This window comes from Rhinopithecus bieti, unplaced genomic scaffold (genome assembly GCF_001698545.2).
Source record: "Rhinopithecus bieti isolate Rb0 unplaced genomic scaffold, ASM169854v2 scaffold_13900, whole genome shotgun sequence".
Classification (NCBI taxonomy): Eukaryota; Metazoa; Chordata; class Mammalia; order Primates; family Cercopithecidae; genus Rhinopithecus; species Rhinopithecus bieti.
The window spans coordinates 3,801,117-3,823,879 of NW_016808376.1; the positions used below are offsets into that span (position 1 = coordinate 3,801,117).

The following is a 22,763-nucleotide window of genomic DNA, read 5'->3' on the forward strand; positions in this document are numbered from 1 at the left end:
CCTGTTTCTTTTTACCTTTTCTAATGTGAATGCCAGAAAATTTTAAATTACTCATGGCTTGCATTTCATTTCTGTCCAGTGGTGCTGATTCAGATGGTCAATGTGACGGAGGGGGAATTCGTTACTTTGGAACTTCCTTTTCTAGATACTAGGAAATAAAATAGATGCCCCTCCTCCAGTTTATTTCCTTATAGATATAAATTAAAGCAGAGGAATAAACATTTTATGGGCTTTTCTGATCCTTGGTACCAGAAAGAGGACTGCTCTCAGAAGAGCTAATAGTGTTCTGTTTAGCTCTGAATTTAGCAGCTGAATGACTCAATGAACCTCAGGGCCCTATTTTATTTTATTTATTTTTTTGAGACAGGGTCTTGCTCTGTCGCCCAGGCTGTAGTGCAGTGGTGTGATTACGGCTCACTGTAGCCTGGACTTCCTGGGCTCAAGTGATCCTCCCACCTCCGCCTCCTGAGTACCTGGGACTACAGGCGCTTGCCACTACCCCTGACTAGACGGGGTCTCACAGTGTTACCCAGGCTGGTCTTGCCATCTGCCTGTCTCGGCCTCCCAAAGTTCTGGGATTGCAGGCATGAGCGGCCTCACCTGGCCCCAGGGCCTTATCTTTAAAATCTATCCTGCTTTCTTCTCTCTTTTATTAGGATTAAATATGATAACATATGTGAATAGACTTTATAAAGTATTACATGAATGTAGAGTGACATTTATTGTGACACCCAGGTGCTGATGATTGTAGTTAAAGGATGATTGACGCAACCTGAAAGATTGCAACTTGCAGAGACTGGGGCAACTTTGGGTTCCATACCTTTTTAAATAAAGGGGGGTGCTGATTGGATAGACAGTGTGGGTCAGTCTTGGAAATAATTGTCAGAATTTATCAAATCATAGAAAAACTCCGTTTATTATTTCTACTTGGATACAGACAAAAACTTTCAAAGATAAATTTGTTTTCTCTTACTTGCCTGGAAAAGAGGTTGTTACTGTGAGAGCCTTCATTTATTAAATTAATTAATTATATTTAACATTGCTTATTTATTTTGTTTATGTTTTATAAACTTATTGAGATGAACATGACATAATATAAAATTGACAGTCTTAATGTGAACAACTCAGTGGCATTTATTTACCTTCACAAAGTGGTACAACCACCACTTCTGTCTAGTTCCAAAACATTTTTCCTGAATGCCTTTTTATTTTATTTTTATTTATTTATTTTTTGAGACGGAGTCTCGCTCTGTCGCCCAGGCTGGAGTGCCATGGCACAATCTTGGCTCTCTGCAAGCTCCGCCTCCCAGGTTCACACCATTCTCCTGCCTCAGCCTCCCTAGTAGCTGGGACTACAGGTGCCCGCCACCACGCCCGGCTAATTTTTTTTTTTGTATTTTTAGTAGAGACGGGGTTTCACTATGTTGGCCAGGCTGGTCCTGAACTCTGACCTTAGGTGATGTACCCAGCTTGGTCTCCCAAAGTGCTGAGATTGCAGGCGTGAGCCACTGCACCTGTCGAATGCCTTTTTAGAGTGCTGACACTCCACCGCGCTTGACAGTGACTCTCTCTGTCTCTGTTAGATTGTTACAGGTCAGTTTGATTTTTGTTTCTCTTCTTTCTTGGACAGAGCTCGAAAGAGTATCCCAGACACGTATGCAGAGCACCTCATTGCCAGTGGACTCATGACGCAGGAGGAGGTGTCTGAAATAAAATCCTCCTACTATGCTAAGTTGAATGATCACTTAAATAACATGGCCCACTACAGCCCCCCTGCCCTGAACCTGCAGGCCCACTGGCAGGGCCTGGCTCAGCCAGAAGCACGAATCACCACCTGGAGCACAGGTGTGCCCCTCGACCTCCTGCAGTTTGTTGGCGTGAAGTCTGTAGAGGTGCCGAGAGAGCTGCAGATGCACAGTCACCTGCTGAAGACACATGTTCAGGTGGGCAGCTTCCAAGTGGCTGGTTATTGCTTCTACTTCCTGCTCAGCAAACGCACTGACGTTGGTCTGGTCTTTTCGGTTGGCTGATTCATTTGACAGATATTTATTGTGTGTCGTTAGGTTCTAGAAACTGATCCTAGGGTTGTTTTGGTACTGATAGTTACCTCAGATTTTCTCTACTTTTCTTTTTCCTTCATGTATTTATTTATGCATGTTCATACATTACATGTACCTGGAATACATGTACACTATAAAAAAATACAGAGATACAAGAATGTCTATTTTTATTTTTTCAACCAATGAGTAGAAAACACTTTAATTGTTTCAGGTGGCTTAAATAAAAGAAACAAAAATCAACAGACATACCCCGAAGAAGCCCCTTAAACATGCCGACGTTTTACGTATTGTCTTAGGATCACTATAGGATGACAAACCGCCCTGGTGGGCCAGGGACTTAGGGGTTTTCTGGAGTGTGGGACTTTCATAGAGATCTTCTGGAGTGTGGGACTTTCAGTGCTAAAACATGGAGAGCAAAGAGGTAAAGGTCTTTATCTTTTTTAAGCTTGAAGATGAAGGAACTTTGCCCTCTAAATTATTTTATTTTATGTTATTTTTGAGATGGAATCTCGCTGTGTCGCCCTGGCTGGTGTGCAGTGGTGTGATCTCAGCTCACTGCAACCTCTGCCTCCCAGGTTCAAGTGAGTCTTCTGCCTCAGCCTCCTGAGTAGCTGGGATTACAGGCACATGCCACCGTGCCCAGCTAGTTTTTGTATTTTTAGTAGAGATGAGTTTTCACCATGTTGGCCAGGTTGGTCTTGAACTCCTGACCTCAGTTTATCCATCTGCTTTGGCCTCCCAAAGTGCTGGGATTACAGGTATGAGCCGCCGTGCCCAACACGAATTATTTTCAAACACTAACTTGGCCAGGCACGGTGGCTCCTATCTGTAATACCAGTGCTTTGGAAGGCCAAGGTGGAAGGATTGCTTGAGCCCAGAAGTTCAAGACCAGCCTGGGCAACATAGTGAGACCTCATCACTAGTAAAGATTAAAAAAATAGCCTGGCATGCTGGCGCATGCCTGTAGTCTCAGCTCCTCAGGAGGCTGAGGTGGGAGGATTGCTTGAGGCCAGAATGTTGAGCCTGCAGTGAACTGAGATTGTGCCACTGTACTCCAGCTTGGGTGACAGAATGAGACCCTGTTTCTCCAAAAAAAAAAAAAGAAATTAAAATAAAACAACCCATTAACTCTAAGTTTTTGTTATAGGTACAGAGACTATTACAACAAACTGTAATATGTACTCATCACCCAGCTTAGGAAATAGGATGTTATAAATAAGATCCCCACATACTCCTCCTTGATTCGTCTCCTCCCACCTCTGCAGAGGTAACTAACTGCTAACCTAAGCACGTGTTTGTTTTACCTGTTTTAAAATTGTATATAGGCCCAGTGTGGTGGCTCACGCCTGTAATCCCAGCACTGTGGGAGGCTGAGCCAGGCAGATCATTTGAGTTCAGGGGTTCAAGACCAGTCTGACCAACATCACGAAACCCCTTCTCCACTAAAAGTACAAAATTAGCTGGGTGTGGTGGTACGCACCAGTAGTCCCAGCTACTCAGGAGGCTGAGGCAGGAGAATCACTTGAAACAGGGAGGCCGAGGTTGCAATCAGCCAAGATCGCACCACTGCTCTCCAGCCTATGTGAGAGAGACTGTCTCAGAAAAAAAAAAACCAGACCAACTGTATATAATTGCTCTCTTTCTCTAATGTATCCCTTTGCACTCTGTTTTTTTTTTTTTTTTTTTTTTGAGGCGTAGTCTCGCTCTGTCGCCCGGTCTGGAGTGCGGTGGCCGGATCTCAGCTCACTGCAAGCTCTGCCTCCCGGGTTCACGCCATTCTCCTGCCTCAGCCTCCCGAGTAGCTGGGACTACAGGCGTCCGCCACCTCGCCCGGCTAGTTTTTGTATTTTTAGTAGAGACGGGGTTTCACCGTGTTAGCCAGGATGGTCTCGATCTCCTGACCTCGTGATCCGCCCGTCTCGGCCTCCCAAAGTGCTGGGATTACAGGCTTGAGCCACCGCGCCCGGCCTTGCACTCTGTTTTTATTCAGCATTGATTTTGATGCTTAATTTTGTTGCTTTTTTTTTTTTTTTTTGGACTGAGCCTTGCTCTGTCGCCTAGGCTATGTGTAGTAGAGCCATCTCAGCTCACTGCACCCTCTGCCTCTCAGGTTGAAGTGATTCCCTGCCTCAGCTTCCTGAGTAGCTGGGATCATAGGGACATGCCACCAGGCCTAGCTAATTTTTGTATTTTTAGTAGAGATGGAGTTTCACCACATTGTCCAGGCTGGTCTCGAATTCCTGACCTCAAGTGATCCACCTGCCTCAGCCTCCCAAAGTGCTGGGATTACAGGCGTGAGCCACCATGCCTGGCCTGCATTAAATTTTTTGTACTCATTGTGAAAAAGGAGATGAATTCTTAGACATTCCTTTTTTTCTTCCTCTGAATTTTACAGTCCAGGATGGAGAAGATGATGGATGGAACCAAGCTAGACTGGGCCACCGCGGAAGCTCTTGCCTTGGGTTCCCTACTTGCTCAGGGTAAGAATTTTCTGTCTAGCTAGTAGAGAGTATTTTTAATCACGTTTGCTACCTGTTACCTTTCAGTTTATTTGAGTTATAACTACCTCCCATTGTGTCCATTGACCAGAGAGGTTCTAAAACATGTAAATTTTTCTTTCCTGACAATATTACTTAATTGTAGTGTAAGTCATGCTGACAACCTTCATCAGAGTATAGACATAGGACAGTTATGCCTGGGAAACAAAGGGCTAGTGCTGGATGTACTGGAAAGATAGTTTTCTCTAAAAATTGCAGGGCACATGATACCTCTCCATTCGTACAGAATCTCATCTTAACTATAGACTTTTGAATATCAGGCAGCATATATTAATAACTATCTGTTATCCTAAGGAAAATTCTCAGGATTAAGCCAGTATATAAGAATTTAGAGTCACCACACCTTATTATTAGGTTATTTGAGGGAATCTGACTTTTTTTTTCTTGCTTGCTTAAGGTTTTAATGTTCGTCTAAGTGGCCAAGATGTTGGCCGTGGAACTTTCAGTCAGAGACATGCAATGGTGGTTTGCCAGGAGACCGATGACACCTACATCCCCCTGAACCATATGGACCCCAATCAGAAGGGGTTTCTAGAGGTGAGATGTTTCTATAGCTGTTGTAAAATCCAGGTGCCATCAATTACAGTTCCAGGATCTTAGAACAAATAGGAACGAGTGCTGGCAACTTTGAGTTCAGTACCTTTGGAAGTAAAGGGGTGCTAGATGGGTGGATGAGGTGGGTCTGTCAATTTGGGATGGAAGTAACCCACTAGAGAGTAGGCTGGAGCTTTCTTCTTCTGGTGACTTATCCGTAATCATGTAAATGTCAAATCGATGTGTTTTGTCAACTCAAAGTTGACATTATCATCTGCATATTGCAGTAATTCATTAAAGTTATTCAAGGATGTGGATGAGTCAGTATTCCTTGCCTACTTAAAGAAAGCAAAATCGCACATCCTCAAGGTTACCTGTTCCCTAAGGTATGATCGATTTGACAAATGTACACATAACCATGTATTTCTTTCTTTCTTTTTTTTTTTGAGACTTAATCTTCCTCTGTTGCCCAGGCTGGAGTGCAGTGGTGCCATCTTGGCTCACTGCAACCTCCACCTTCTCGGCTCAAGGAATCCTCATGCTTCAACTTCCTGAATGGCTGGGACCACGGGCATGAGGTGCCATTCCTGGCTAATTTATTTATTTTTTGTAGAGACGGAGTTTCGCCATGTTGTTCAGGCTGGTCTTGAACTCCTGGCCTCAAGCAGTCCACCTGCCTTGGCCTCCCAAAGTACTGGAAGTATAGGTGTGAGCCGCTGCACCCAGCCAGATGTAACCATGTATTTCTGTGTAGCAGCTTCTGTGCCCTTCTCTTTCATGCCTTAAGGGCAGTAGTGGAGTTTTCATTTATTTACCTCAAACAATTATTCAAGTGTCTAGCACATGATGTTTATGAAAATAACTTACTCCTTAAGGTAAGTTGAGTGGCATGTCGTCTTCTTTCCTACTCTAGCCATTAGTTTGAGAACATCATCTTGAGTTACTGACACCCTATAAAAAAATTCATTTGGCGGCCGGGTGTAGTGGCTCACGCCTGTAATCCCAGCACTTCGGTAGGCTGAGGCGGGCAGATCACGAGGTCACCGTTTTGACCATCCTGGCCAAAATGGTGAAACCCCATCTCTACTAAAAATACAAAAATTAGCTGGGCGTGGTGGCACGTATCTGTAGTCCCAGCTGCTCAGGAGTTTGAGGCAAGAGAATCGCTTGAACCCGGGAGGTGGAGGTTGCAGTGAGCTGAGATCGTGCCACTGCTCTCCAGCCTAGTGATAGAGCCAGACTCCATTTCAAAAAAAAATTCACTTGACAAAAGCCACATTTTAGGAAGATAACTGAAGGGATATGGAGCTCATCTTTTCTTTAAGTTAGTCCAAAATCTACCCTTGGATCAAGTCAGATTGCTGAACTAGATACTGAAATGTTTAGTATTCCCCTATCTCACATGAAGCTTTCATTGAATTGTGCTTTGATATTTATTATCAGTTTTGAATTTTGCTATTGAAAAAGTCCTAATTAAATACGTGTGTCTATTTTGTGGATACTGTTGAAGATTTGATTTATATTATTTATTTATTTTTGAGACGGAGCCTCACTCTGTCACCCAGGCTGGAGTGCCGTGGCATGATCTTGGCTCACTGCAACTTCTGCTTCCTGGGTTGGAGCAGTTCTCCTGCCTCAGCCTCCCAAGTAGCTGGGATTATTTGGCTTCCCAGAGTGCTGGGATTACAGGTGTGAACCACCACACCTGGCCGAAGATTTAATTTATTATTTAGGCTGGGTGTGGTTGCTTACACCTGTAATCCCAGCACTTTGGGAGGCCAAGGCAGGCAGATCACTTTAGGCCAGGAGTTCAACACTGGCCTGGCCAACATGGTGAAACCCTGTCTCTACTAATGATACAAAATTTAGTCGGGTTTGGTGGCACACGCCTGTAATCCCAGCTACTCGGGAGGTTGAGGCAGAATTACTTGAACCCAGGAGGCGGAGGTAGTGAGCCGAGATCATACCACTGCACTCCAGCTTGGGCAACAGAGCAAGACTCTGTCTCAAAAAATAATAATAGTAATTTATTATTTAATACCGTGTCCTCTATGTGAAAACCCTGGGAGAAACTCCTGCTTGATCTTGGTAGTGAGAGTAGCTGTATTTTCGTAAGCAGTGATCTGCCTTCATTGTCTATATTGAATTTTATAACTGATCAGCGTTCCCTTATCAATAATGGCTTCTAGGAAGGGACAGAGGCCAGGTAGCCTTCATGATAAGTGAATAGGTCCTTGGGGTGTGTTTTTTCCCCAACTCTGTTGTACATCTCAATCTGTGTGTGTGTGTGTGTGTGTGTGCGTGTGTGACAGGTCCTCCTCTGTTGCCCAGGCTGGAGTCCCATGGTGCAATTATAGCTCACTGTAGCCTCCAGCTGTTAGGCACAAGCAATCCTCCCACCTCAGCCTCTTAGGTAGCTGGGACTACAGGCAAGCACCACGAGGCCTGGCTAACCGTAAATATTTTGTAGAGATGGGGTCTCACTGTGATGGCCAGTGTCATCTTGAATTCCTGGCCTCAAGCAATCCTCCTGCCTTGGCCTCCCAAAGTGCTGGGATTATAGGCGTGAGCCGCCGTGCCCAGCCTAGAGGATTTTTATTTTTTTAAATAAAAGCTTTATTGAGCTATAACTCATAAAATTCAACCTCTCAGTGTGTACACTTGAGCAGTTTGTAGTCTATTCAGAGTTGTGTAATCATCACCACTATCTAATTTTAGACCATTTTCATTGCCCTAGAAAGAAAGCCCACGCCCATTAGCAGTCACTGCCCACTTCTTCCTCCCTCCAGCCCCTGGACACTACTCATCGACTTGTTTCTATTGATCTGCCTATTTTGGATGTTTCATGTAAATAGGATGGTATAACATGTGGCCTTTTGTGACTGGCTTCTTTGACTGGGCATCATGTTTTCAAGGTCCATCCATGCATGTAGCATGTATCAGTTCATCTTTTTTTTTTTTTGAGACCAAGTCTTGCTCTGTCACCCAGGCTGGAGTGCAGTGGCACAGTCTCGGCTCACTGCAACCTCAGCTTTTTAGGTTAAAGTGGTTCTCCCACCTCAGCCTCCTGAGTAGCTGGGACTGCAGGTGTGTGCCACCAGGTCCTGCTAATTTTTATATTTGTAGCAGAGACTGGGTCTTGCCACGTTGGCCAGGCTGATCTCAAACTTCTGACCTCAAGTGATCTGCCCATCTCAGCCTCCCAAAGTGCTGAGATTATAGGCTTGAGCCACCACACTCTGCCCATCCTTCCTTTTTATTCCAAAATGATATTCTATAAAGATGTGACTTAAACATATGTTTTTTTAAAATTTGAAAGAGGGCCGGGCGCGGTATGGCTCAGCCTGTATCCAGCAATTTGGGAGGCCGAGACGGGCGGACACGAGGTCAGGGAGATCGAGACCATCCTGCTAACATGGTGAAACCCGTCTCTACTAAAAATCAAAAACTAGCCGGGCGACGTGGCGGGACGACCTGTGTCCAGCTACTTGGGAGGGTGAGGCAGGAGGAATGGCGTGAAACCCGGGAGGGGAGCTTGAGTGAGCTGAGATCCCGGCCACTTGCGCTCCAGCTGGGCGGCAGAGCGAGGCTCGTCTCAAAACAAAACAAAACAAAAAAAATTTTAAAGAAACACAAATTACCGAAATGTTGTCATACAGTAAGGACTTTTTCTCATTTTTTTTTTCTTTTGAGACAGGATCTCGCTCTGTCACTCAGGCTGGAGTGTAGTGATGCAATCACAGCTCGCTGGCAGCCTCGACCTTCTGTGTCCAACGTGATCCTCCTACCTCCTCTTTTCCATCATTGAACCTTTGAAGCAGTGTGCCATCCTTGGTGGCCCCATGTGGTATTCCACAAACAGGGACATTCTCTCTCATTCATACACCACCAAAATCAGGAAATTAACACAGGACATTGACTACCTGTATTTTAAACAGATACGCTTTTTTCTTTCTTTTTTTTTTTTCTTGAGAGCAGAGTCTCACTCTGTTGCCAGGCTGGAGTGCACGGTGGCAACATTTCGGCTCAGTGGCACTCCACCTCACAGTTCCGCAATCTTCCACCTCAGCCTTTGATAGCTGGCTACAGGCAACTGCACCACCACGCCAGCTTTTTTGTATTTTTTGTAGAGACTGGGTTTCACCATGTTGGCCAGGCTGGTTGAAACTCCGGACCTCAGTTGCTTGACTCCAAGTTGCTGGGGGATTATGTATTGCCATTTAATTGTCCATGTCTTTTTTTTTAACCTTCTCAGAGATATAATTTAATATTCTGTCTATTTTTAAATGTTAAACATATCATGATGGTTCTTTTTGGACTTTACCATGCAAATATGGGGATGTGAAGAATAAGATTTTAACCAAAGGTGCCTTTATTTTATAACTTCTCACTTTCGTTTATGACATTTTTTTTCTTTTTTTTTTTTTTGAGCAGAAGGATCTCACTGTTGTCACGCAGGCTGGATGCAGGGTGCGTTAGAGCTCACTGTAGTTCACCCTCTGGGCTCAAGTGATCCTCCACCCTCAGCCTCCCAAGTAGTTGGGACCTTTCAAAAAAAAAACAAAAAAAAACAAACAAATGTATGTGACCACCATGCCCAGCTAGCGTTTTTGTCTCTTTTTGTAGACAGGGTTTTGCCATGTGCCCAGGTTGGTCCTCAACTCCTGTGCTCAAGCGATCCTTCCATCTCGGTCCTCCAAAATTGCTGGAGAGGCCCCAACGCCTCGACACAGGATTTGAAAACCTATGTAAGACACAGTCTGTATACTCAGCTTCCAGAGCGAGGGTCATCTGAGAAAAGTAATACGTGCCTTATCCTTGAAGCCAAACTCTGTAAATCCCCATATTTGGTGGCCCCCCCCCTCTTCTTTTTTTTTTTTTTTTTTTTTTTTTTTTTTGAGACGGCATAACGTCTTGCTCTGGGCGCCCAGGCTGGAGTGCCAGTGGCCAGCTCTCAGCTCATTGCAAGTCTCTCCCGGGTTCACGCCATTCTCCCTGTCCAGCTTCCGGGCTAGCTGGGACTACAGCGCTCCGCCTCGTCGCCCGACTAGTTTTTTTGTATTTTTTTTAGTAGAGACGGGGTTTTCACCGTATTAGCCAGGATGGTCTCGATCTCCATGACCTCGTGATCCGCCGTCTCGGCCTCCCAAAGTGTGGGATTACAGGCTTGAGCACGGCGCCCGGCTCTGGTGGCTCTTTTATCTTTTACCTCTCTTTGTCCAATTTTCTTCATCTGACATCCCTGACACCGAGACGCAAATATCTTCCAAAAGAATGGTGATGAGGGCCGGGCGCACACGGTGGTCATTGCCTGTAACCCAGCACTTTGGTCAGGGGTTCCGAGGTGGGTGGATACCTGAGCTCAGCAGTTTGAGACCAGCCTGGTCAACATGCTGAATCCTGTTCTACTAAAAACTACAAAATTACAGGCGTAGGTAGAGTGGGCACCTGTAATCCCAGCTACTCAGTGAGGTGCTGAGGCAGGAAAGAATCGCTGAACCGGGGAGGCGGAGGTATTGCGTGACGGACCAACCGAGATGGAAGCCATTGCACTCCCAAGCCTGGGCATTCAAAAGCGCAACTCACATCTCCAAAAACAAAAAAACAACAAAAAGAATGTGGTGATGATTATGAGGCAACCGGCTCCCTTCGCACCACCTCCTGTTGATAAGGTCTCCCCAGGAATCCCACGGCTCTGCCGTTGCCCGTCGCATGTCCAGCGCTTCCTTCTCTTCCCTGGGGATCTAGGTTTCAGCACAGCCCCCTGTCAGAAAGAGCCGTCTTGGGAATCCTCGACAACGGGATGAGCATTGAGAGGCCAAAGTTATGCCCTGTGGGAGGCACGTTTGGCGATTTCTTCAACCTCGGCTGCCCGATCATCTTTGCATGCATATCAATCTCTGGAAAGTATAAGGTTGTCAGTGGTATAGGATGCGGTCAGGTGGCGGATACCCACCCGCGTAGGGCCCCAGACATCATGGGAGATAACCAATGAATTGAAAAGGGGCGCTGCGCACCTGTGTAGGACTCCCCCTTGGCAGCAGGCACTCCGGGAGTTGGGGCCCAACCACGTCTGTTATGACGGAGTCGGGCACTGTCAGGTTCATGTGTTACATGGAAGAACCTCCAAGCTGTCTGTCAGCAGGAGCACTGGTGACCACCCGCGCCATATGCCAGGAGTCAGTCTCAGGGCCATGAAAACCCGCGCTTCCAGTGTCTGAAGACTTCCAAAGCGGTACACTTCTTAGCTTCCCTGGATAAAAATTAGAAGGAATTGAAAAATAAACGTCTGAGATCTCTCCCAGGACCCTGAATCCCAATTTTACCAGGAGATGCCCGAGAACTGGGTTTGAATACCTCTGCCTTCAAATCTTGCCCTAAGGAACCTTAGCTTAATGTTCTCTGTAACATTTTACTGGAGAGAAAGAAAGAGAATGGGACTGAGGAGCCTGGCTTCCTGACTTGTCCAGAGCTGTTCTGTCGTGACACAAATGCCACCACCCCTTGTTTGAAAGGCAGTGGCCATGCTGTTGTCGAGCCGAGGCTAGTGAGCAGGGACTGGACCAATTCTTGTAGAGTGGGTGTCTGCAGTGACTACTCAGGGTTCCGGCACTCGTGCCTGTCCAGGAGACGGGGAAAACGATTCCCTATTTGCAGTGTGTCTTCCACTCGTAGAAAGCCCAGCAACGGGCCTGTGCCGTGGATAAGGTTAGGATTTCTTTATTTGGACAGAAGGTCTCACTCTGTCCCCTAGGACTGGTGGTCGCGGTGGCACGATCTCAGCTCACTGCAACCTTCTACTCACACGGAGAACAGGATCGAGTGATTCTCGCCAACCTCACCTCATGAGTCAGCTCGGAACTACAGTATCGTTGCGCCACTACACCTGGCTAAATTTTTTTAATTTTTTTTTTTTTTTTTTTTGAGACGGATCTTGCATCTGTCGCACCGAGTTTGTGGGATGTCAGTGGCCGGATCTCAGCTCGCTGCAAGCTCCGCCTCCTGAGGTTTACGCCATTCTCCTGCCTCAAAGCCTCTGATAGGTAAGCTGGGACTACAGGCGCCCGCACATTCGCAACGGCTAGTTTTTTTTTAGGTATTTTTAAGTAGAGACGGGTTACCATGTTCGCCAGGATGGTCTTCGATTCACTTGATCTCGTGAGCCGCCCGTCTCCGGCCTCCCAAAGTGCTGGGATTACAGGGCTTGAGCCACCGTGCCCGGCCTAATTTTTGGTTATTTTAAGAAGAGATGGGGTTTCACCATGTTGGCGAAGTCTGTGTCAATCGAAGATAATGACACTCAAGTGATCCATCGCCTCAGCCCCCAAGTGCTGGGATTACAGGATAACGATTGAATGAGTCACATGCCCGCCCAATGATAGGTTTTTCATTTAACGAAATGGACATTTCCCAGCATAATAGTTCTAGAAAGTGCATGTAATAAAAGCAGTTTTAGGGGGTCAGGCAGAAAACTAACATTGATTTCCCCAGCTGAGTCACGTGAGGCCACTTTGTCCCCGCTTCACAGAGCTCTTCTCTCCCCACATGGTGCTTTTCCAGGAGAGGCCAAGTGGCTCCTCCAAAGTGGCATCGTCATCCTCCTTCCACACGGCTACGATGGGGCTGGGCCAGACCACTCATCCTGTCGAATAGAGCGTTTCCTGCAGGTAAGGGCGATGTCTTCTGGAGTCAAACAATCACTGTCCTGCTTCCTAGAGCTTTTCTACCTCCTGCGGGTAGCTTAACGCCCACCTAACTGTAAGATAGCTCAGTATTTGAGTGAAACAGATTTGATGCAATGTCAATTTTCTTCGGAAACATAATGTCTCAGGTATAATAGTATCACGGTTTTATGGCAATTAAAGTTTTCTTGTGCCAGGATCAGCAGTTCTTATACCAGGCTGATTATCAGAATCTCTTAGAGACCTTTTTTTTTTTTTTTGAGATGGGGTCTCCCTCTGTTGCCCAGGCTGGTATACAGTGGTGCGATCTCGGCTTATTGCAGCCTCTGCCCCTTGGGTTAAAGCGCTTCTCCTGCCTCAGCCTCCAAGTAGCTGGGACCACAGTCATATGCCACCATGCCCGGCTAATTTTTGTGTGTTTAGTAGAGATTGGTGTTCTTCCACGTTGGCCAGGCTGGTCTGAAACTCCTGGCCTCAAGTGATACGCCCGCCTCAGCCTCCCAAGGTGTTGGGATTACAGGCGCGAGCCACCAACCCTGGCTGGTTATGAAAACATTTGAAATATCCTCCCAGAAATAGCCAGTGTCCTCGTTTGGTGTGAATCATTACAAATGTCTCTTTTTGCATGTTACTTCCTTATGGTTTATTATGAAGGCTTTCAGATATACAGAAAAGTTGAAAAGAATTTACTGTGAATACTCATATACCCACTCCCTAGAATTCACCATTATTTTTTATTACACTTGTTTTGTCACATATCTATTCATCTGTCTTTCTGGTATCCTTCAATCCATCTTATTTTTTGATTCATTTCAAAATAAATGGAGATATCAGCTGGGCACAGTGGCTCACACCTGTAATCCCAGCACTTTGGGAGACCAAGGCAGGTGGCTAACATGGTGAAACCCCATCTTTACTAAAAATACAAAAATTAGCCAGGTGTGGTGGCTCATGTCTGTAATCCAAGCTACTGAGGAACCTGAAGCAGGAGAATCGCTTGAACCCAGGAGGCAGAGGTTGCAGTGAGCCAAGATCACGCCATGGCACTCCAGCCTGGAGAACAAAGACTCTGTCTCAAAAAATTAAATAAATAAATAAATAAATAAATAAATAATAAATAAATAGAGATATCAATACATGTCACCCCAAGTACTTCAGCATGCATATCGTTAGTGATTTTGGCATGTGTGCAGCTAAAATGTATAAATAGATGATATCTTGATAGGTAGATAGAACAACACATAGATGGGTGGTTACATTAATGATGACATCAAGAATTTTATTTAAAAAGAGATTAGAGTAATGGTAGATAAACTAAAGAATGACGTGTGAAATACAAAACTACTAGTTTTTGAAGAAATAGAGGAAATGAGTAGGTGCGGGATACAGTTTCGGAGTCATCGGCCACTAGATGACATTGACAGTCATGAATCTGGATGAAGTCATCAAAGCAGTAAGCACAGTGGAAGAGAGAAGGTGCCTGAGCTCTGGACCCTGGGATAGTCTAACCTCAGAGGATGCAGAGAAGAAAAATAAGTGAGATGAAGAAGAAGCAACCAGTGAGGTGGGAGGAAGATCTTAGAAAGCAAGCGAAGGAAACATGTCAAAGAAGAGGGAGTGTCAATGTCAATTAAGATGAGGAGTGAAGTAATCCCAGCACTCTGAGAGGCCGAGGTGGGAGGATCGCTTGAACCCAGGAGTGTGAGACCAGCCTGGGCAACACAGTGAGACCCTGTCTCTACTAAAAATATACAAATAATAAATAGATGAGGCGTAAGAATGAACCACTGGATTTAGAAATCAGGAGTCCATTTGATGGTTGATGACTGCGGTTTTGATGGAGTGGTAGGAATAAAAGTCTGTCTGGGACATACTAAGGACCATCTAGAGCAACCTGTCCAACCTGTGTCCATGGACCACATGCGGCTCAGAACAGCTTTGAATGTGGCCCAATACAAATTCGTAAACTTTCTTAAAACATTATTTGTGATTTTTTGTTTTTGTACCTTATTAGCCATTGTTAGTGTATTTTATGTGTGGCCCAAGACGATTCTTCTTCTTCCAGTGTGGCTCAGGGAAGCCAAAAGATTGGGCACCCCTGATTCCTGATGCTAGAGAAAGGAAAGTGTATTTATTTAAAATTTTTAATGGACAAATATAAAATTGTATATATTAATGGTATAAAATGTGATGTTTTGATGCAGGTATACATTGTGAAATGATTGAATCAAGCAATTAACAGACCCATCACCTCACATACTCACCATTTTTTGGGAAGAGAACATTTAAAATCTATCCTCTTGGCAATTTTCAGGTATAGAATACGTTAACTGCAGTCACCATCCTGTACAGTAGATCTCCAGAACTTATTCAAGGAGGAAAGTTGGCCTAGCGTGGTGGCTCACGCCTGTAATCCCAGCACTTTGGAGGCCAGGGTGGGGGGATCACTTGCTCAGGAGTTTGAGACTAGCCTGGGCAACATGGTGAGACCCCATCTCTGCTAAAAATAAAACTAAAAAAATTAGCTGGGTGGGTGGTGCATGCCCGTAATCCCAGCTACTTGGGAGGCTGAGGTGGGAGGATCACTTGACCCTGGGAGGCAGAGGTTGTAGTGAGCTGAGGTTTCGCCACTGTATTCCAGCCTGGGCAAGACAGCCAGACCCTGTCTCAAAAGAAAGAAAAAATAAAAGGGAGGAAAGTCAACTTAAATCTTTTGAGGAGTATTGCTGTAAATAGAATAAGAAAATGAGACAATAGCTGCTGGGGAAATTTGTATCAAGAGTTCTTTTTGTGTTTTGTTTTCTTTCTGAGATGGCATCTTGCTCTGTCACCCAGGCTGGAGTGCAGTGGTGCAGTCTTACCTCTCTGCATCCTCTGTCTCCCAGGTTCAAGCAATTCTCCTGCCTCAGCCTCCCGAGTACCTGGGATTACAGGCGTGCACCATGATGCCCAGCTAAGTTTTGTATTTTTAGTAGAGACAGGGTTTCACCGTGTTGGCCAGGCTGCTCTTGAACCCTTGACCTCATGTGATACTCCCTCCTTGGCTTCCCAAAGTGCTAGGATTTCAGGTGTGGGCCACCGCGCCAGGCCTTTGTTTTGTGTTAAAGGTAGGAAAAGGTCTGTTTGGTGACAGGCATGATCCAGTAGAGAAGAAGAGAATGGTGATGTAGGGGTGAGGGCAGAATAACTGAATGATTTCCTTGCATGGTTAAGATGGGGTAGGCTCTAGTACATGATGGCTTAAATTAGCTTTAGACAGGAGCATGGTTGGTGGCAGTAAATGGAAGGCAGAGAAGATGGGTGCAGGTGAGAATGTGTGTGTAGATGGTCTGAGGACATGCTCTGAGGTCATTAGCTGAGAATGGTGATGGACGAGGAGGTCCTGAGTTTAAAGGTGTGAATTAGTCACCTGGGAAAGAAGGAGAATGAGTGAATTAGGGAAATAGAGTTTAAGAGTCTAAGGTCATTAAGGCCCCACCTGAGATTCTTGGTCAGGATTCTAAAGACCATTGGTGTGATTTTGTGTTGTCTCCAGCTACATTCTCTGCAGACATGGAACAGGCAGAAAGTGGGGATTAACTAGGTTTATGGGTTGGAGTGAAGGGTCGAGGGAATCAAGGGTATATGCAAAAAGAAGATTATCATGATTGAGGCCAGGCACCGTGGCTCATGCCTGTAATCCCAGCAGTTTGGGTAGCTGAGGCGGGAGGATCGCTTGAACCCAGGAGTTTGAAACCAGCCTGGGCATCATAACGAGACCCCATCTCTACAAAAATTTTAAAATTAGTCAGGTGTGGTAGCAGGCACATGTAGTCCCAGCTACTTGGGAGGTTCTGGTGGGAGGATTGCTTGAGTCCAGAGTTTGAGGTTACAGTATGCTGTGATTGTGCCACTGAACTCCAGCCTGGGCAAGAGAGCGAGACTCTGTAACAACAACAACAACAAGAATTGTCCAGATTTTGTCAACTTTCTTTCCTTTCACTGCCTTTAGGGTAGGGTTAGGAGTTATGCCTCGGCTTTCTGTCCCACCAGGATCTTCTGAGATTTAACTTCCTTACGCTGAATTTTTCAACCTTTCTATGAGCTGCTTTTGATTTTGTTTTTGTCTTAAAATACACACACACACACACACACACACCCGCAGACACACACACCGACCATCATTTTGTTTATTACATTAGGAAAGTGAGATTCTGACAGGGCTTCCTTCCCCTATCTTAACCCTGTAGTAATCAGAATATGTATTTTTTTTTTTAAAAAAAGTTCTTTCCAGATGATTGTTGCTGTCTAGCTGTGTTTGGAAACAGTTGTGTTAGATGACACAGAATTGGGCCAGTGGAGAAAGCCATCAGAGCTCTCCTTTGGTTAATACCTCACCGTTCATTAATGCACCTGCTGGTATTTTTCTGTAATGTTGGGCAATAGCTTTTCTGCTGTAATCGAGAACACCTGTGTTTCCCTTTGGCTGGCCCATTGTCACTACGACTGAAATAGATGATCTGAACGTTCTTCTCTTTTCTTGCCACTTCTCTCCCAGATGTGTGACAGTGCGGAAGAGGGAGTGGACGGAGACACTGTGAACATGTTTGTGGTTCATCCAACAACTCCTGCACAGTATTTCCACTTGCTTAGAAGACAAATGGTCCGGAACTTCAGAAAACCACTCATTGTTGCTTCCCCTAAGATGTTACTCAGGCTCCCAGTAAGTAGAAGAAGCTGGCGAATAAGTCTTCCTCCTTTTGTCATTTTTTGCACTCCATTTTTCTCTGTTTTCCATATCTAATTATATTTAAATTACAGAAACACCTTTTTAGTTTCAACTGACTTTGCTACCTTCATTTTTTTTTGTTTTTTGAGACAGAGTCGCACTCTGTTACTCAGGCTGGAGTGCAATGGTGCAATCTCGGCCCATTGCAACCTCTGACTCCTGGGTTTAAGCGATTCTCCTGCCTCAGCCTCCCAAGTAGCTGAGATTATAGGTGCACACCACCACCCCCAGCTAATTTTTGTATTTTTAGTAGAGACAGGGTTTCGCCATGTTGGCCAGACAGGTTTCTAACTCTTGACCTTAGGTGATCCGCCCGCCTTGGCCTCCCAAAGTACTGGGATTACAGGCGTGAGCTACCACACCCGGCCTGCTTTCATTTTTTAAACAGCCTTTTAAGACTACCTGGAAAGATAGGTAGGTTTTCTGTCAATCATAATGAAGGACAGGGATAGCAGATGTTACACTAGTGTCCTCCTGAGCAGAAATAATATTTACACAAGCTTTTAGGCTATTAGGCGGGGCACGGTGGCTCATGCCAGGACTTTGGGAGGCCTCAGCAAGAGGATCACTTGAGCCCAGGAGTTTGAGAGCAGCCTGGGCAACATTGTAAGACCCCATCTCTTAAAAAAAAAAAAAAAAAAAAATAATTAGCTGGTTTGGTGGCTCACACCTGTGCTCTCAGCTACTCAGGAGGCTGAGATGGGAGCATCTCTTGAGCCCTGGAGTTTAAGGCTGCAGTGAGGTAGGACCAGGCCACTACACTCCAGCCTGGGCAACACAGCAAGACCTTGTCTGAAAAAGAAAAGAAAAAAAGTTTTAAAGTCCAAATGGTCTAAGCACTATTTTTGTTGATAGCAGCAATTTGGGAATTCAAAGTATTTTGTTGAAAATGAATGGTATTATTTGTCTTTTTTTTTTTTTTTCTTTTTGAGATGGAGTCTTGCACTGTTGCACAGGCTGGGGTGCAGTGGCGTGAAATTTATTATTTCATCATTTAACACATACTTAGGTTTACCTATTTATGTGTTAAGTATGCATTATGTTTTTCAAATCACAAAAATATGCTGGTTTTCAAATGGAAATGTTCAAAATAATAAATACTACTAAGCATATATTTATCCTATCTGCTATAATTTTTTCAGGTTCATATAAGAGTTTTAATTAGAATTAGTATTAAATTTGTTGTTGTTTTATTTTATTTTGTTTTTTTTGAGACAGAATCTGGCTCTGTTGCCCAGGCCGGATTGCAGTGGCACTATTTCGGCTCACTGCAACCTCCAGCTCCCAGGTTCAAGTAATTCTCCTGCCTCAGCCTCCTGAGTAGCTGGGATTATAGACACTCACCACCACGCCCAGCTAATTTTTGTATTTTTAGTAGAGATGGGGTTTCAATGTGTTGGACCAGGTGGTCTCGAACTGCTGGCCTCAGGTGATCTGCCTGCCTCGGCCTCCCAAAGTGCTGGGATTACAGGCATGAGCCACCGTGCCCAGCCGGGAGTATTAAAATTTTTACATTTATTTGGATATGACTGCTGAGGTGAAATAAGACATTTAGAATTCAGCTGTTCAAGAATATTTTGTGCTGTTCGCCAAGGTTCAAGAGTGTATATTTGGAATTGATGGGTACTGAAGAAAAACTGCAAGTCTTACAATGTTGGTTGGTTGGTTGGTTGGTTGGTTTTTTGAGACAGAGTGTCGCTCTGTCACCCAGGCTGGAGTGCAGAGCGTGATCTCCGCTCACTGCAAACTATGCCTCCCAGGCTCAAGCAATTCTCCTGCCTCAGCCTCCCGAGTTGCTGGGATTATAGGCTTGCACCACCATGCTCAGCTAATTTTTGTATTTTTAGTAGAGTTTCACCATGTTGGCCAAGCTGTTCTGTAACTCCTTGCCTCAAGTGATCGGGCTGACTCGGCTTCCCAAAATGCTGGGATTATAGGTGTGAGCCACTATGCCTGGCCTCGTTGTTTTAAGCAGTTTTTAGCATTCAGAGGGGAGTAGGGAGGTACTCTTTCTGAGGGGCGATATTTTCACAGCCCTAAAATCAGTGCCTCCTTAAACTTTTTGCACTAGGTACCTACTTGACTCACCCCAGCCTGGCCCTGGGAGTCAGTATCTAGTCAATAGCCAGGAAATGGATTTCAGCCGTCTCACCAATAGCAGTTGTTCATTTCTAGTTCACTTATAGTGGTCTATTGGTTCCTTCTCACCCAGCGTTTCGCAAACAATCTTATATGTTTTGAGGCGACCTCATCAGCCTGGAAGCATCACCGAACATTTAGGAAGAGTTAATGCAATTCCTTTAGCACCATTTTTCTGAGGGGCTCTTTTTTTTCTTTTTCTTTTTCGTTTGAGACAGTCTCACTTTGTCACCCAGGCTGGCATGTAGCGGCATAATCTTGGCTCGCTGCAACCTCTGCCTCCTGAGTTCAAGCAAGGCCTCAGCCTCTGGCATAGCTGGGACTACAGGTATGTGCCACCACACCCAGCATTTTTTTTTTTTTTTCTTTTTTGAGATAGAGTTTTGCTCTGTCACCCGGGCTGGAGTGCAATGGCATGATCTCAGTTCACTGCAACCTCCGTTTCCTGGGTTCAAGCGATTCTCCTGCTTCAGCCTCCCAAGTAGCTGGGATTACAGGTGTGTGCCACCACACCTGGCTCATTTTTGTATTTGTAATAGAGACGAGGTTTCACTATGTGGGCCAGGCTGGTCTCAAACGCCTGGCTTCAAGCGATATGCCTGCCTTGGCCTCCCAAAGTGCTGGGATTACAGGCATGAGCCACCACGTCCAGCCTGATTCTTTAAATTATATCTTGGCACCAGGTAAAAGGTAATCTTTTTTTAAATTTATTTTTCAATTTGTATTGTCATCCTTGTGCAGGGGCCATGCTAATCTTCTCTGTAGTGTTCTAATTTTAGTATACGTGCTGCCAAAATGAGCACAAAAGGCAATCTTTTTACTTTTTTTTTTCTTGAGATGGAGTTTCTCATTACCCAGGCTGTAGTGCAATGGTGCGACCTTGGCTCACTGCAACCTCCGGCTCCCACGTTCAAGCGATTCTCCTGTCTTACCTTCCCGAGTAGCTGGGATTACAGGAGCACGCCACCACACCTGGCTAACTTTTATACTTTTAGTAGAGACTGAGTTTCACCATGTTGGCCAGGCTGGTCTTGAACTCCTGATGTCAGGAAATCTGTCTGCCTCTGCCTCTCAAAGTGCTGGTATTATAGGCATGAGCCACTGCACCTAGTCTTTTTCTTTTCTTTTTTTTTTTGAGACAAGGTCTGGCTCCGTCACCCAGGCTGGAGTGCAGTGGCGTGATCATGGCTTATTGCAACTTCTGCCTTCCAAGTTCAAGCCATCCTCCCACCTCAGCTTCCTGAGTAGCTGGGATTACAGACAGCCATCATCATGCCTGACTAATCTTTGTATTTTTGTAGAGATGGGGTTTCACCATGTTGGCCAGGCTGGTCTCGAACTCCTGACCTCAGGTGATCTGCCCACCCTGGCTTCCCGAAGTGCTGGGGTTACCGGCGTGAGCCACCACATCTGGCCTGTTTTTGTTGCTGTTTTTTTTTAAATAGAGGCAGGGCACCAGTGAGGATGGTGGAGTAGGGAGTGTGAAAGGAGTCTCACTGTGTTGCCCAGGCTGGTCTTGAACTCCTGGCCTCAAGTGTTCCTCCTGCCTTGGCCTCCCCAAGTGTTAAGATTCCAAAAGGCTCTCTTATGTAACCTCAGAAACATATTTTACTCTGAAGTATACAGAACTGATATTTTTTGGTAAGGTGTTGTATCTATTAGTACATGTGTTTCCTTGCAGTGCTAGGCTGGAACTTTGGCACTCATGTTTGGTAGCAACCCTTGTAAGTGGCAGCATCACCTCTTTCTGTTGCTTGCTGGATGTGTGGCCTCTTCTCCCTTGTAGGCAGCCGTGTCAACTCTTCAAGAAATGGCACCAGGTACAACATTTAACCCGGTCATTGGTGATTCATCTGTGGATCCAGAAAAGTAAGATCTGTATCTCTGTTTTCATACTCTGCGGCAGAATTTCAATTAATGGGAAAAGTAGTTCACATGAAGAGATGACAGGTGACGCAGATCTCCCCTCTCCTATTTTTATTTATTTATTTATGAGACTGAGTCTGGCTGTATTGCCCAGGCTGGAGTACAGTGGCATGATCTCGGCTTTCTGCAACCTCTGCCTCCCGGATTCAAGTGATTCTCCTGCCTCAGCTTCCCAAGTAGGTGGGATTACAGGCACCCACCACCACACCCTGCTAATTTTTGTATTTTTAGTAGAGATGGGGTTTCACCATGTTGGCCAGGCCGGTTTTGAACTCCTGACCTCAGGTTATCCACCCACCTCAGCCTCCCGAAGTGCTGGGATTACAGGCGTGAGCCACCATGCCTGGCCTCCCGTATCCTAATATAACTCCTTTAAGTCAGTGGAGTAGGAGTTAAGTGTGGGTTGGAAAGTGGACTTTGGAGGCACGTGTTGCTGAAGAAGGATCTCTAGGAATAGCCTATGACTAAACCCAGCTGCAGAGACCCCCACCACCTTGTTCATGAGGCCTTTAAATCTGCACTGTCTCCCCTTCTGACATCATTCTTTTTTTTAAGACGGAGTCTCGCTCTGTCGCCCAGGCTGGAGTGCAGTGGCACAATCTCAGCTCACTGCAAGCTCCGCCTCCTGGGTTCACACCATTCTCCTGCCTCAGCCTCCCAGGTAGCTGGGACTACAGGTGTCCACCACTACGCCCGGCTAATTTTTTTGTATTCTTAGTAGAGAAAGGGTTTCACCGTGTTAGCCAGGATGGTCTCGATCTCCTGACCTCATGATCTGCCCACCTCAGCCTCCCAAAGTGCTGAGATTACAGGCGTAAGCCACTGCACCTGGCCTCTTCTGACATAATTCTTACTTTAAAAAAATTTCCCCCCACCTGCTGTTCCTTTTCTGTCCAACAGGGTTAAGACCCTCGTGTTCTGCTCTGGCAAACATTACTACTCCCTGCTGAAGCAAAGAGAATCTCTCGGGCCCAAGAGGCATGACTTTGCCATCATCCGCGTAGAGGAACTCTGCCCCTTCCCATTGGATTCTTTACAGCAAGAGATGAGCAAATACAAACATGTTAAAGGTAAGGGATTGTTTTCATTTGGGGTT

General features: G+C 45.5%; 1 protein-coding gene across 1 annotated transcript in view; it reads left to right on the forward strand.

Moving 5' to 3' along the window:
- Positions 1–22,763, forward strand: part of DHTKD1 (dehydrogenase E1 and transketolase domain containing 1) — a 60,111-nt gene that overhangs the window by 31,348 nt on the left and 6,000 nt on the right. The window contains exons 7-15 of the mRNA XM_017886666.1: positions 1,631–1,943; positions 4,456–4,540; positions 5,016–5,155; positions 6,192–6,197; positions 10,908–11,076; positions 12,713–12,819; positions 17,372–17,536; positions 21,528–21,610; positions 22,568–22,737. Of these exons, the coding sequence (XP_017742155.1) occupies positions 1,631–1,943; positions 4,456–4,540; positions 5,016–5,155; positions 6,192–6,197; positions 10,908–11,076; positions 12,713–12,819; positions 17,372–17,536; positions 21,528–21,610; positions 22,568–22,737 (1,238 nt within the window). The remainder of the gene's footprint in view (positions 1–1,630; positions 1,944–4,455; positions 4,541–5,015; positions 5,156–6,191; positions 6,198–10,907; positions 11,077–12,712; positions 12,820–17,371; positions 17,537–21,527; positions 21,611–22,567; positions 22,738–22,763) is intronic.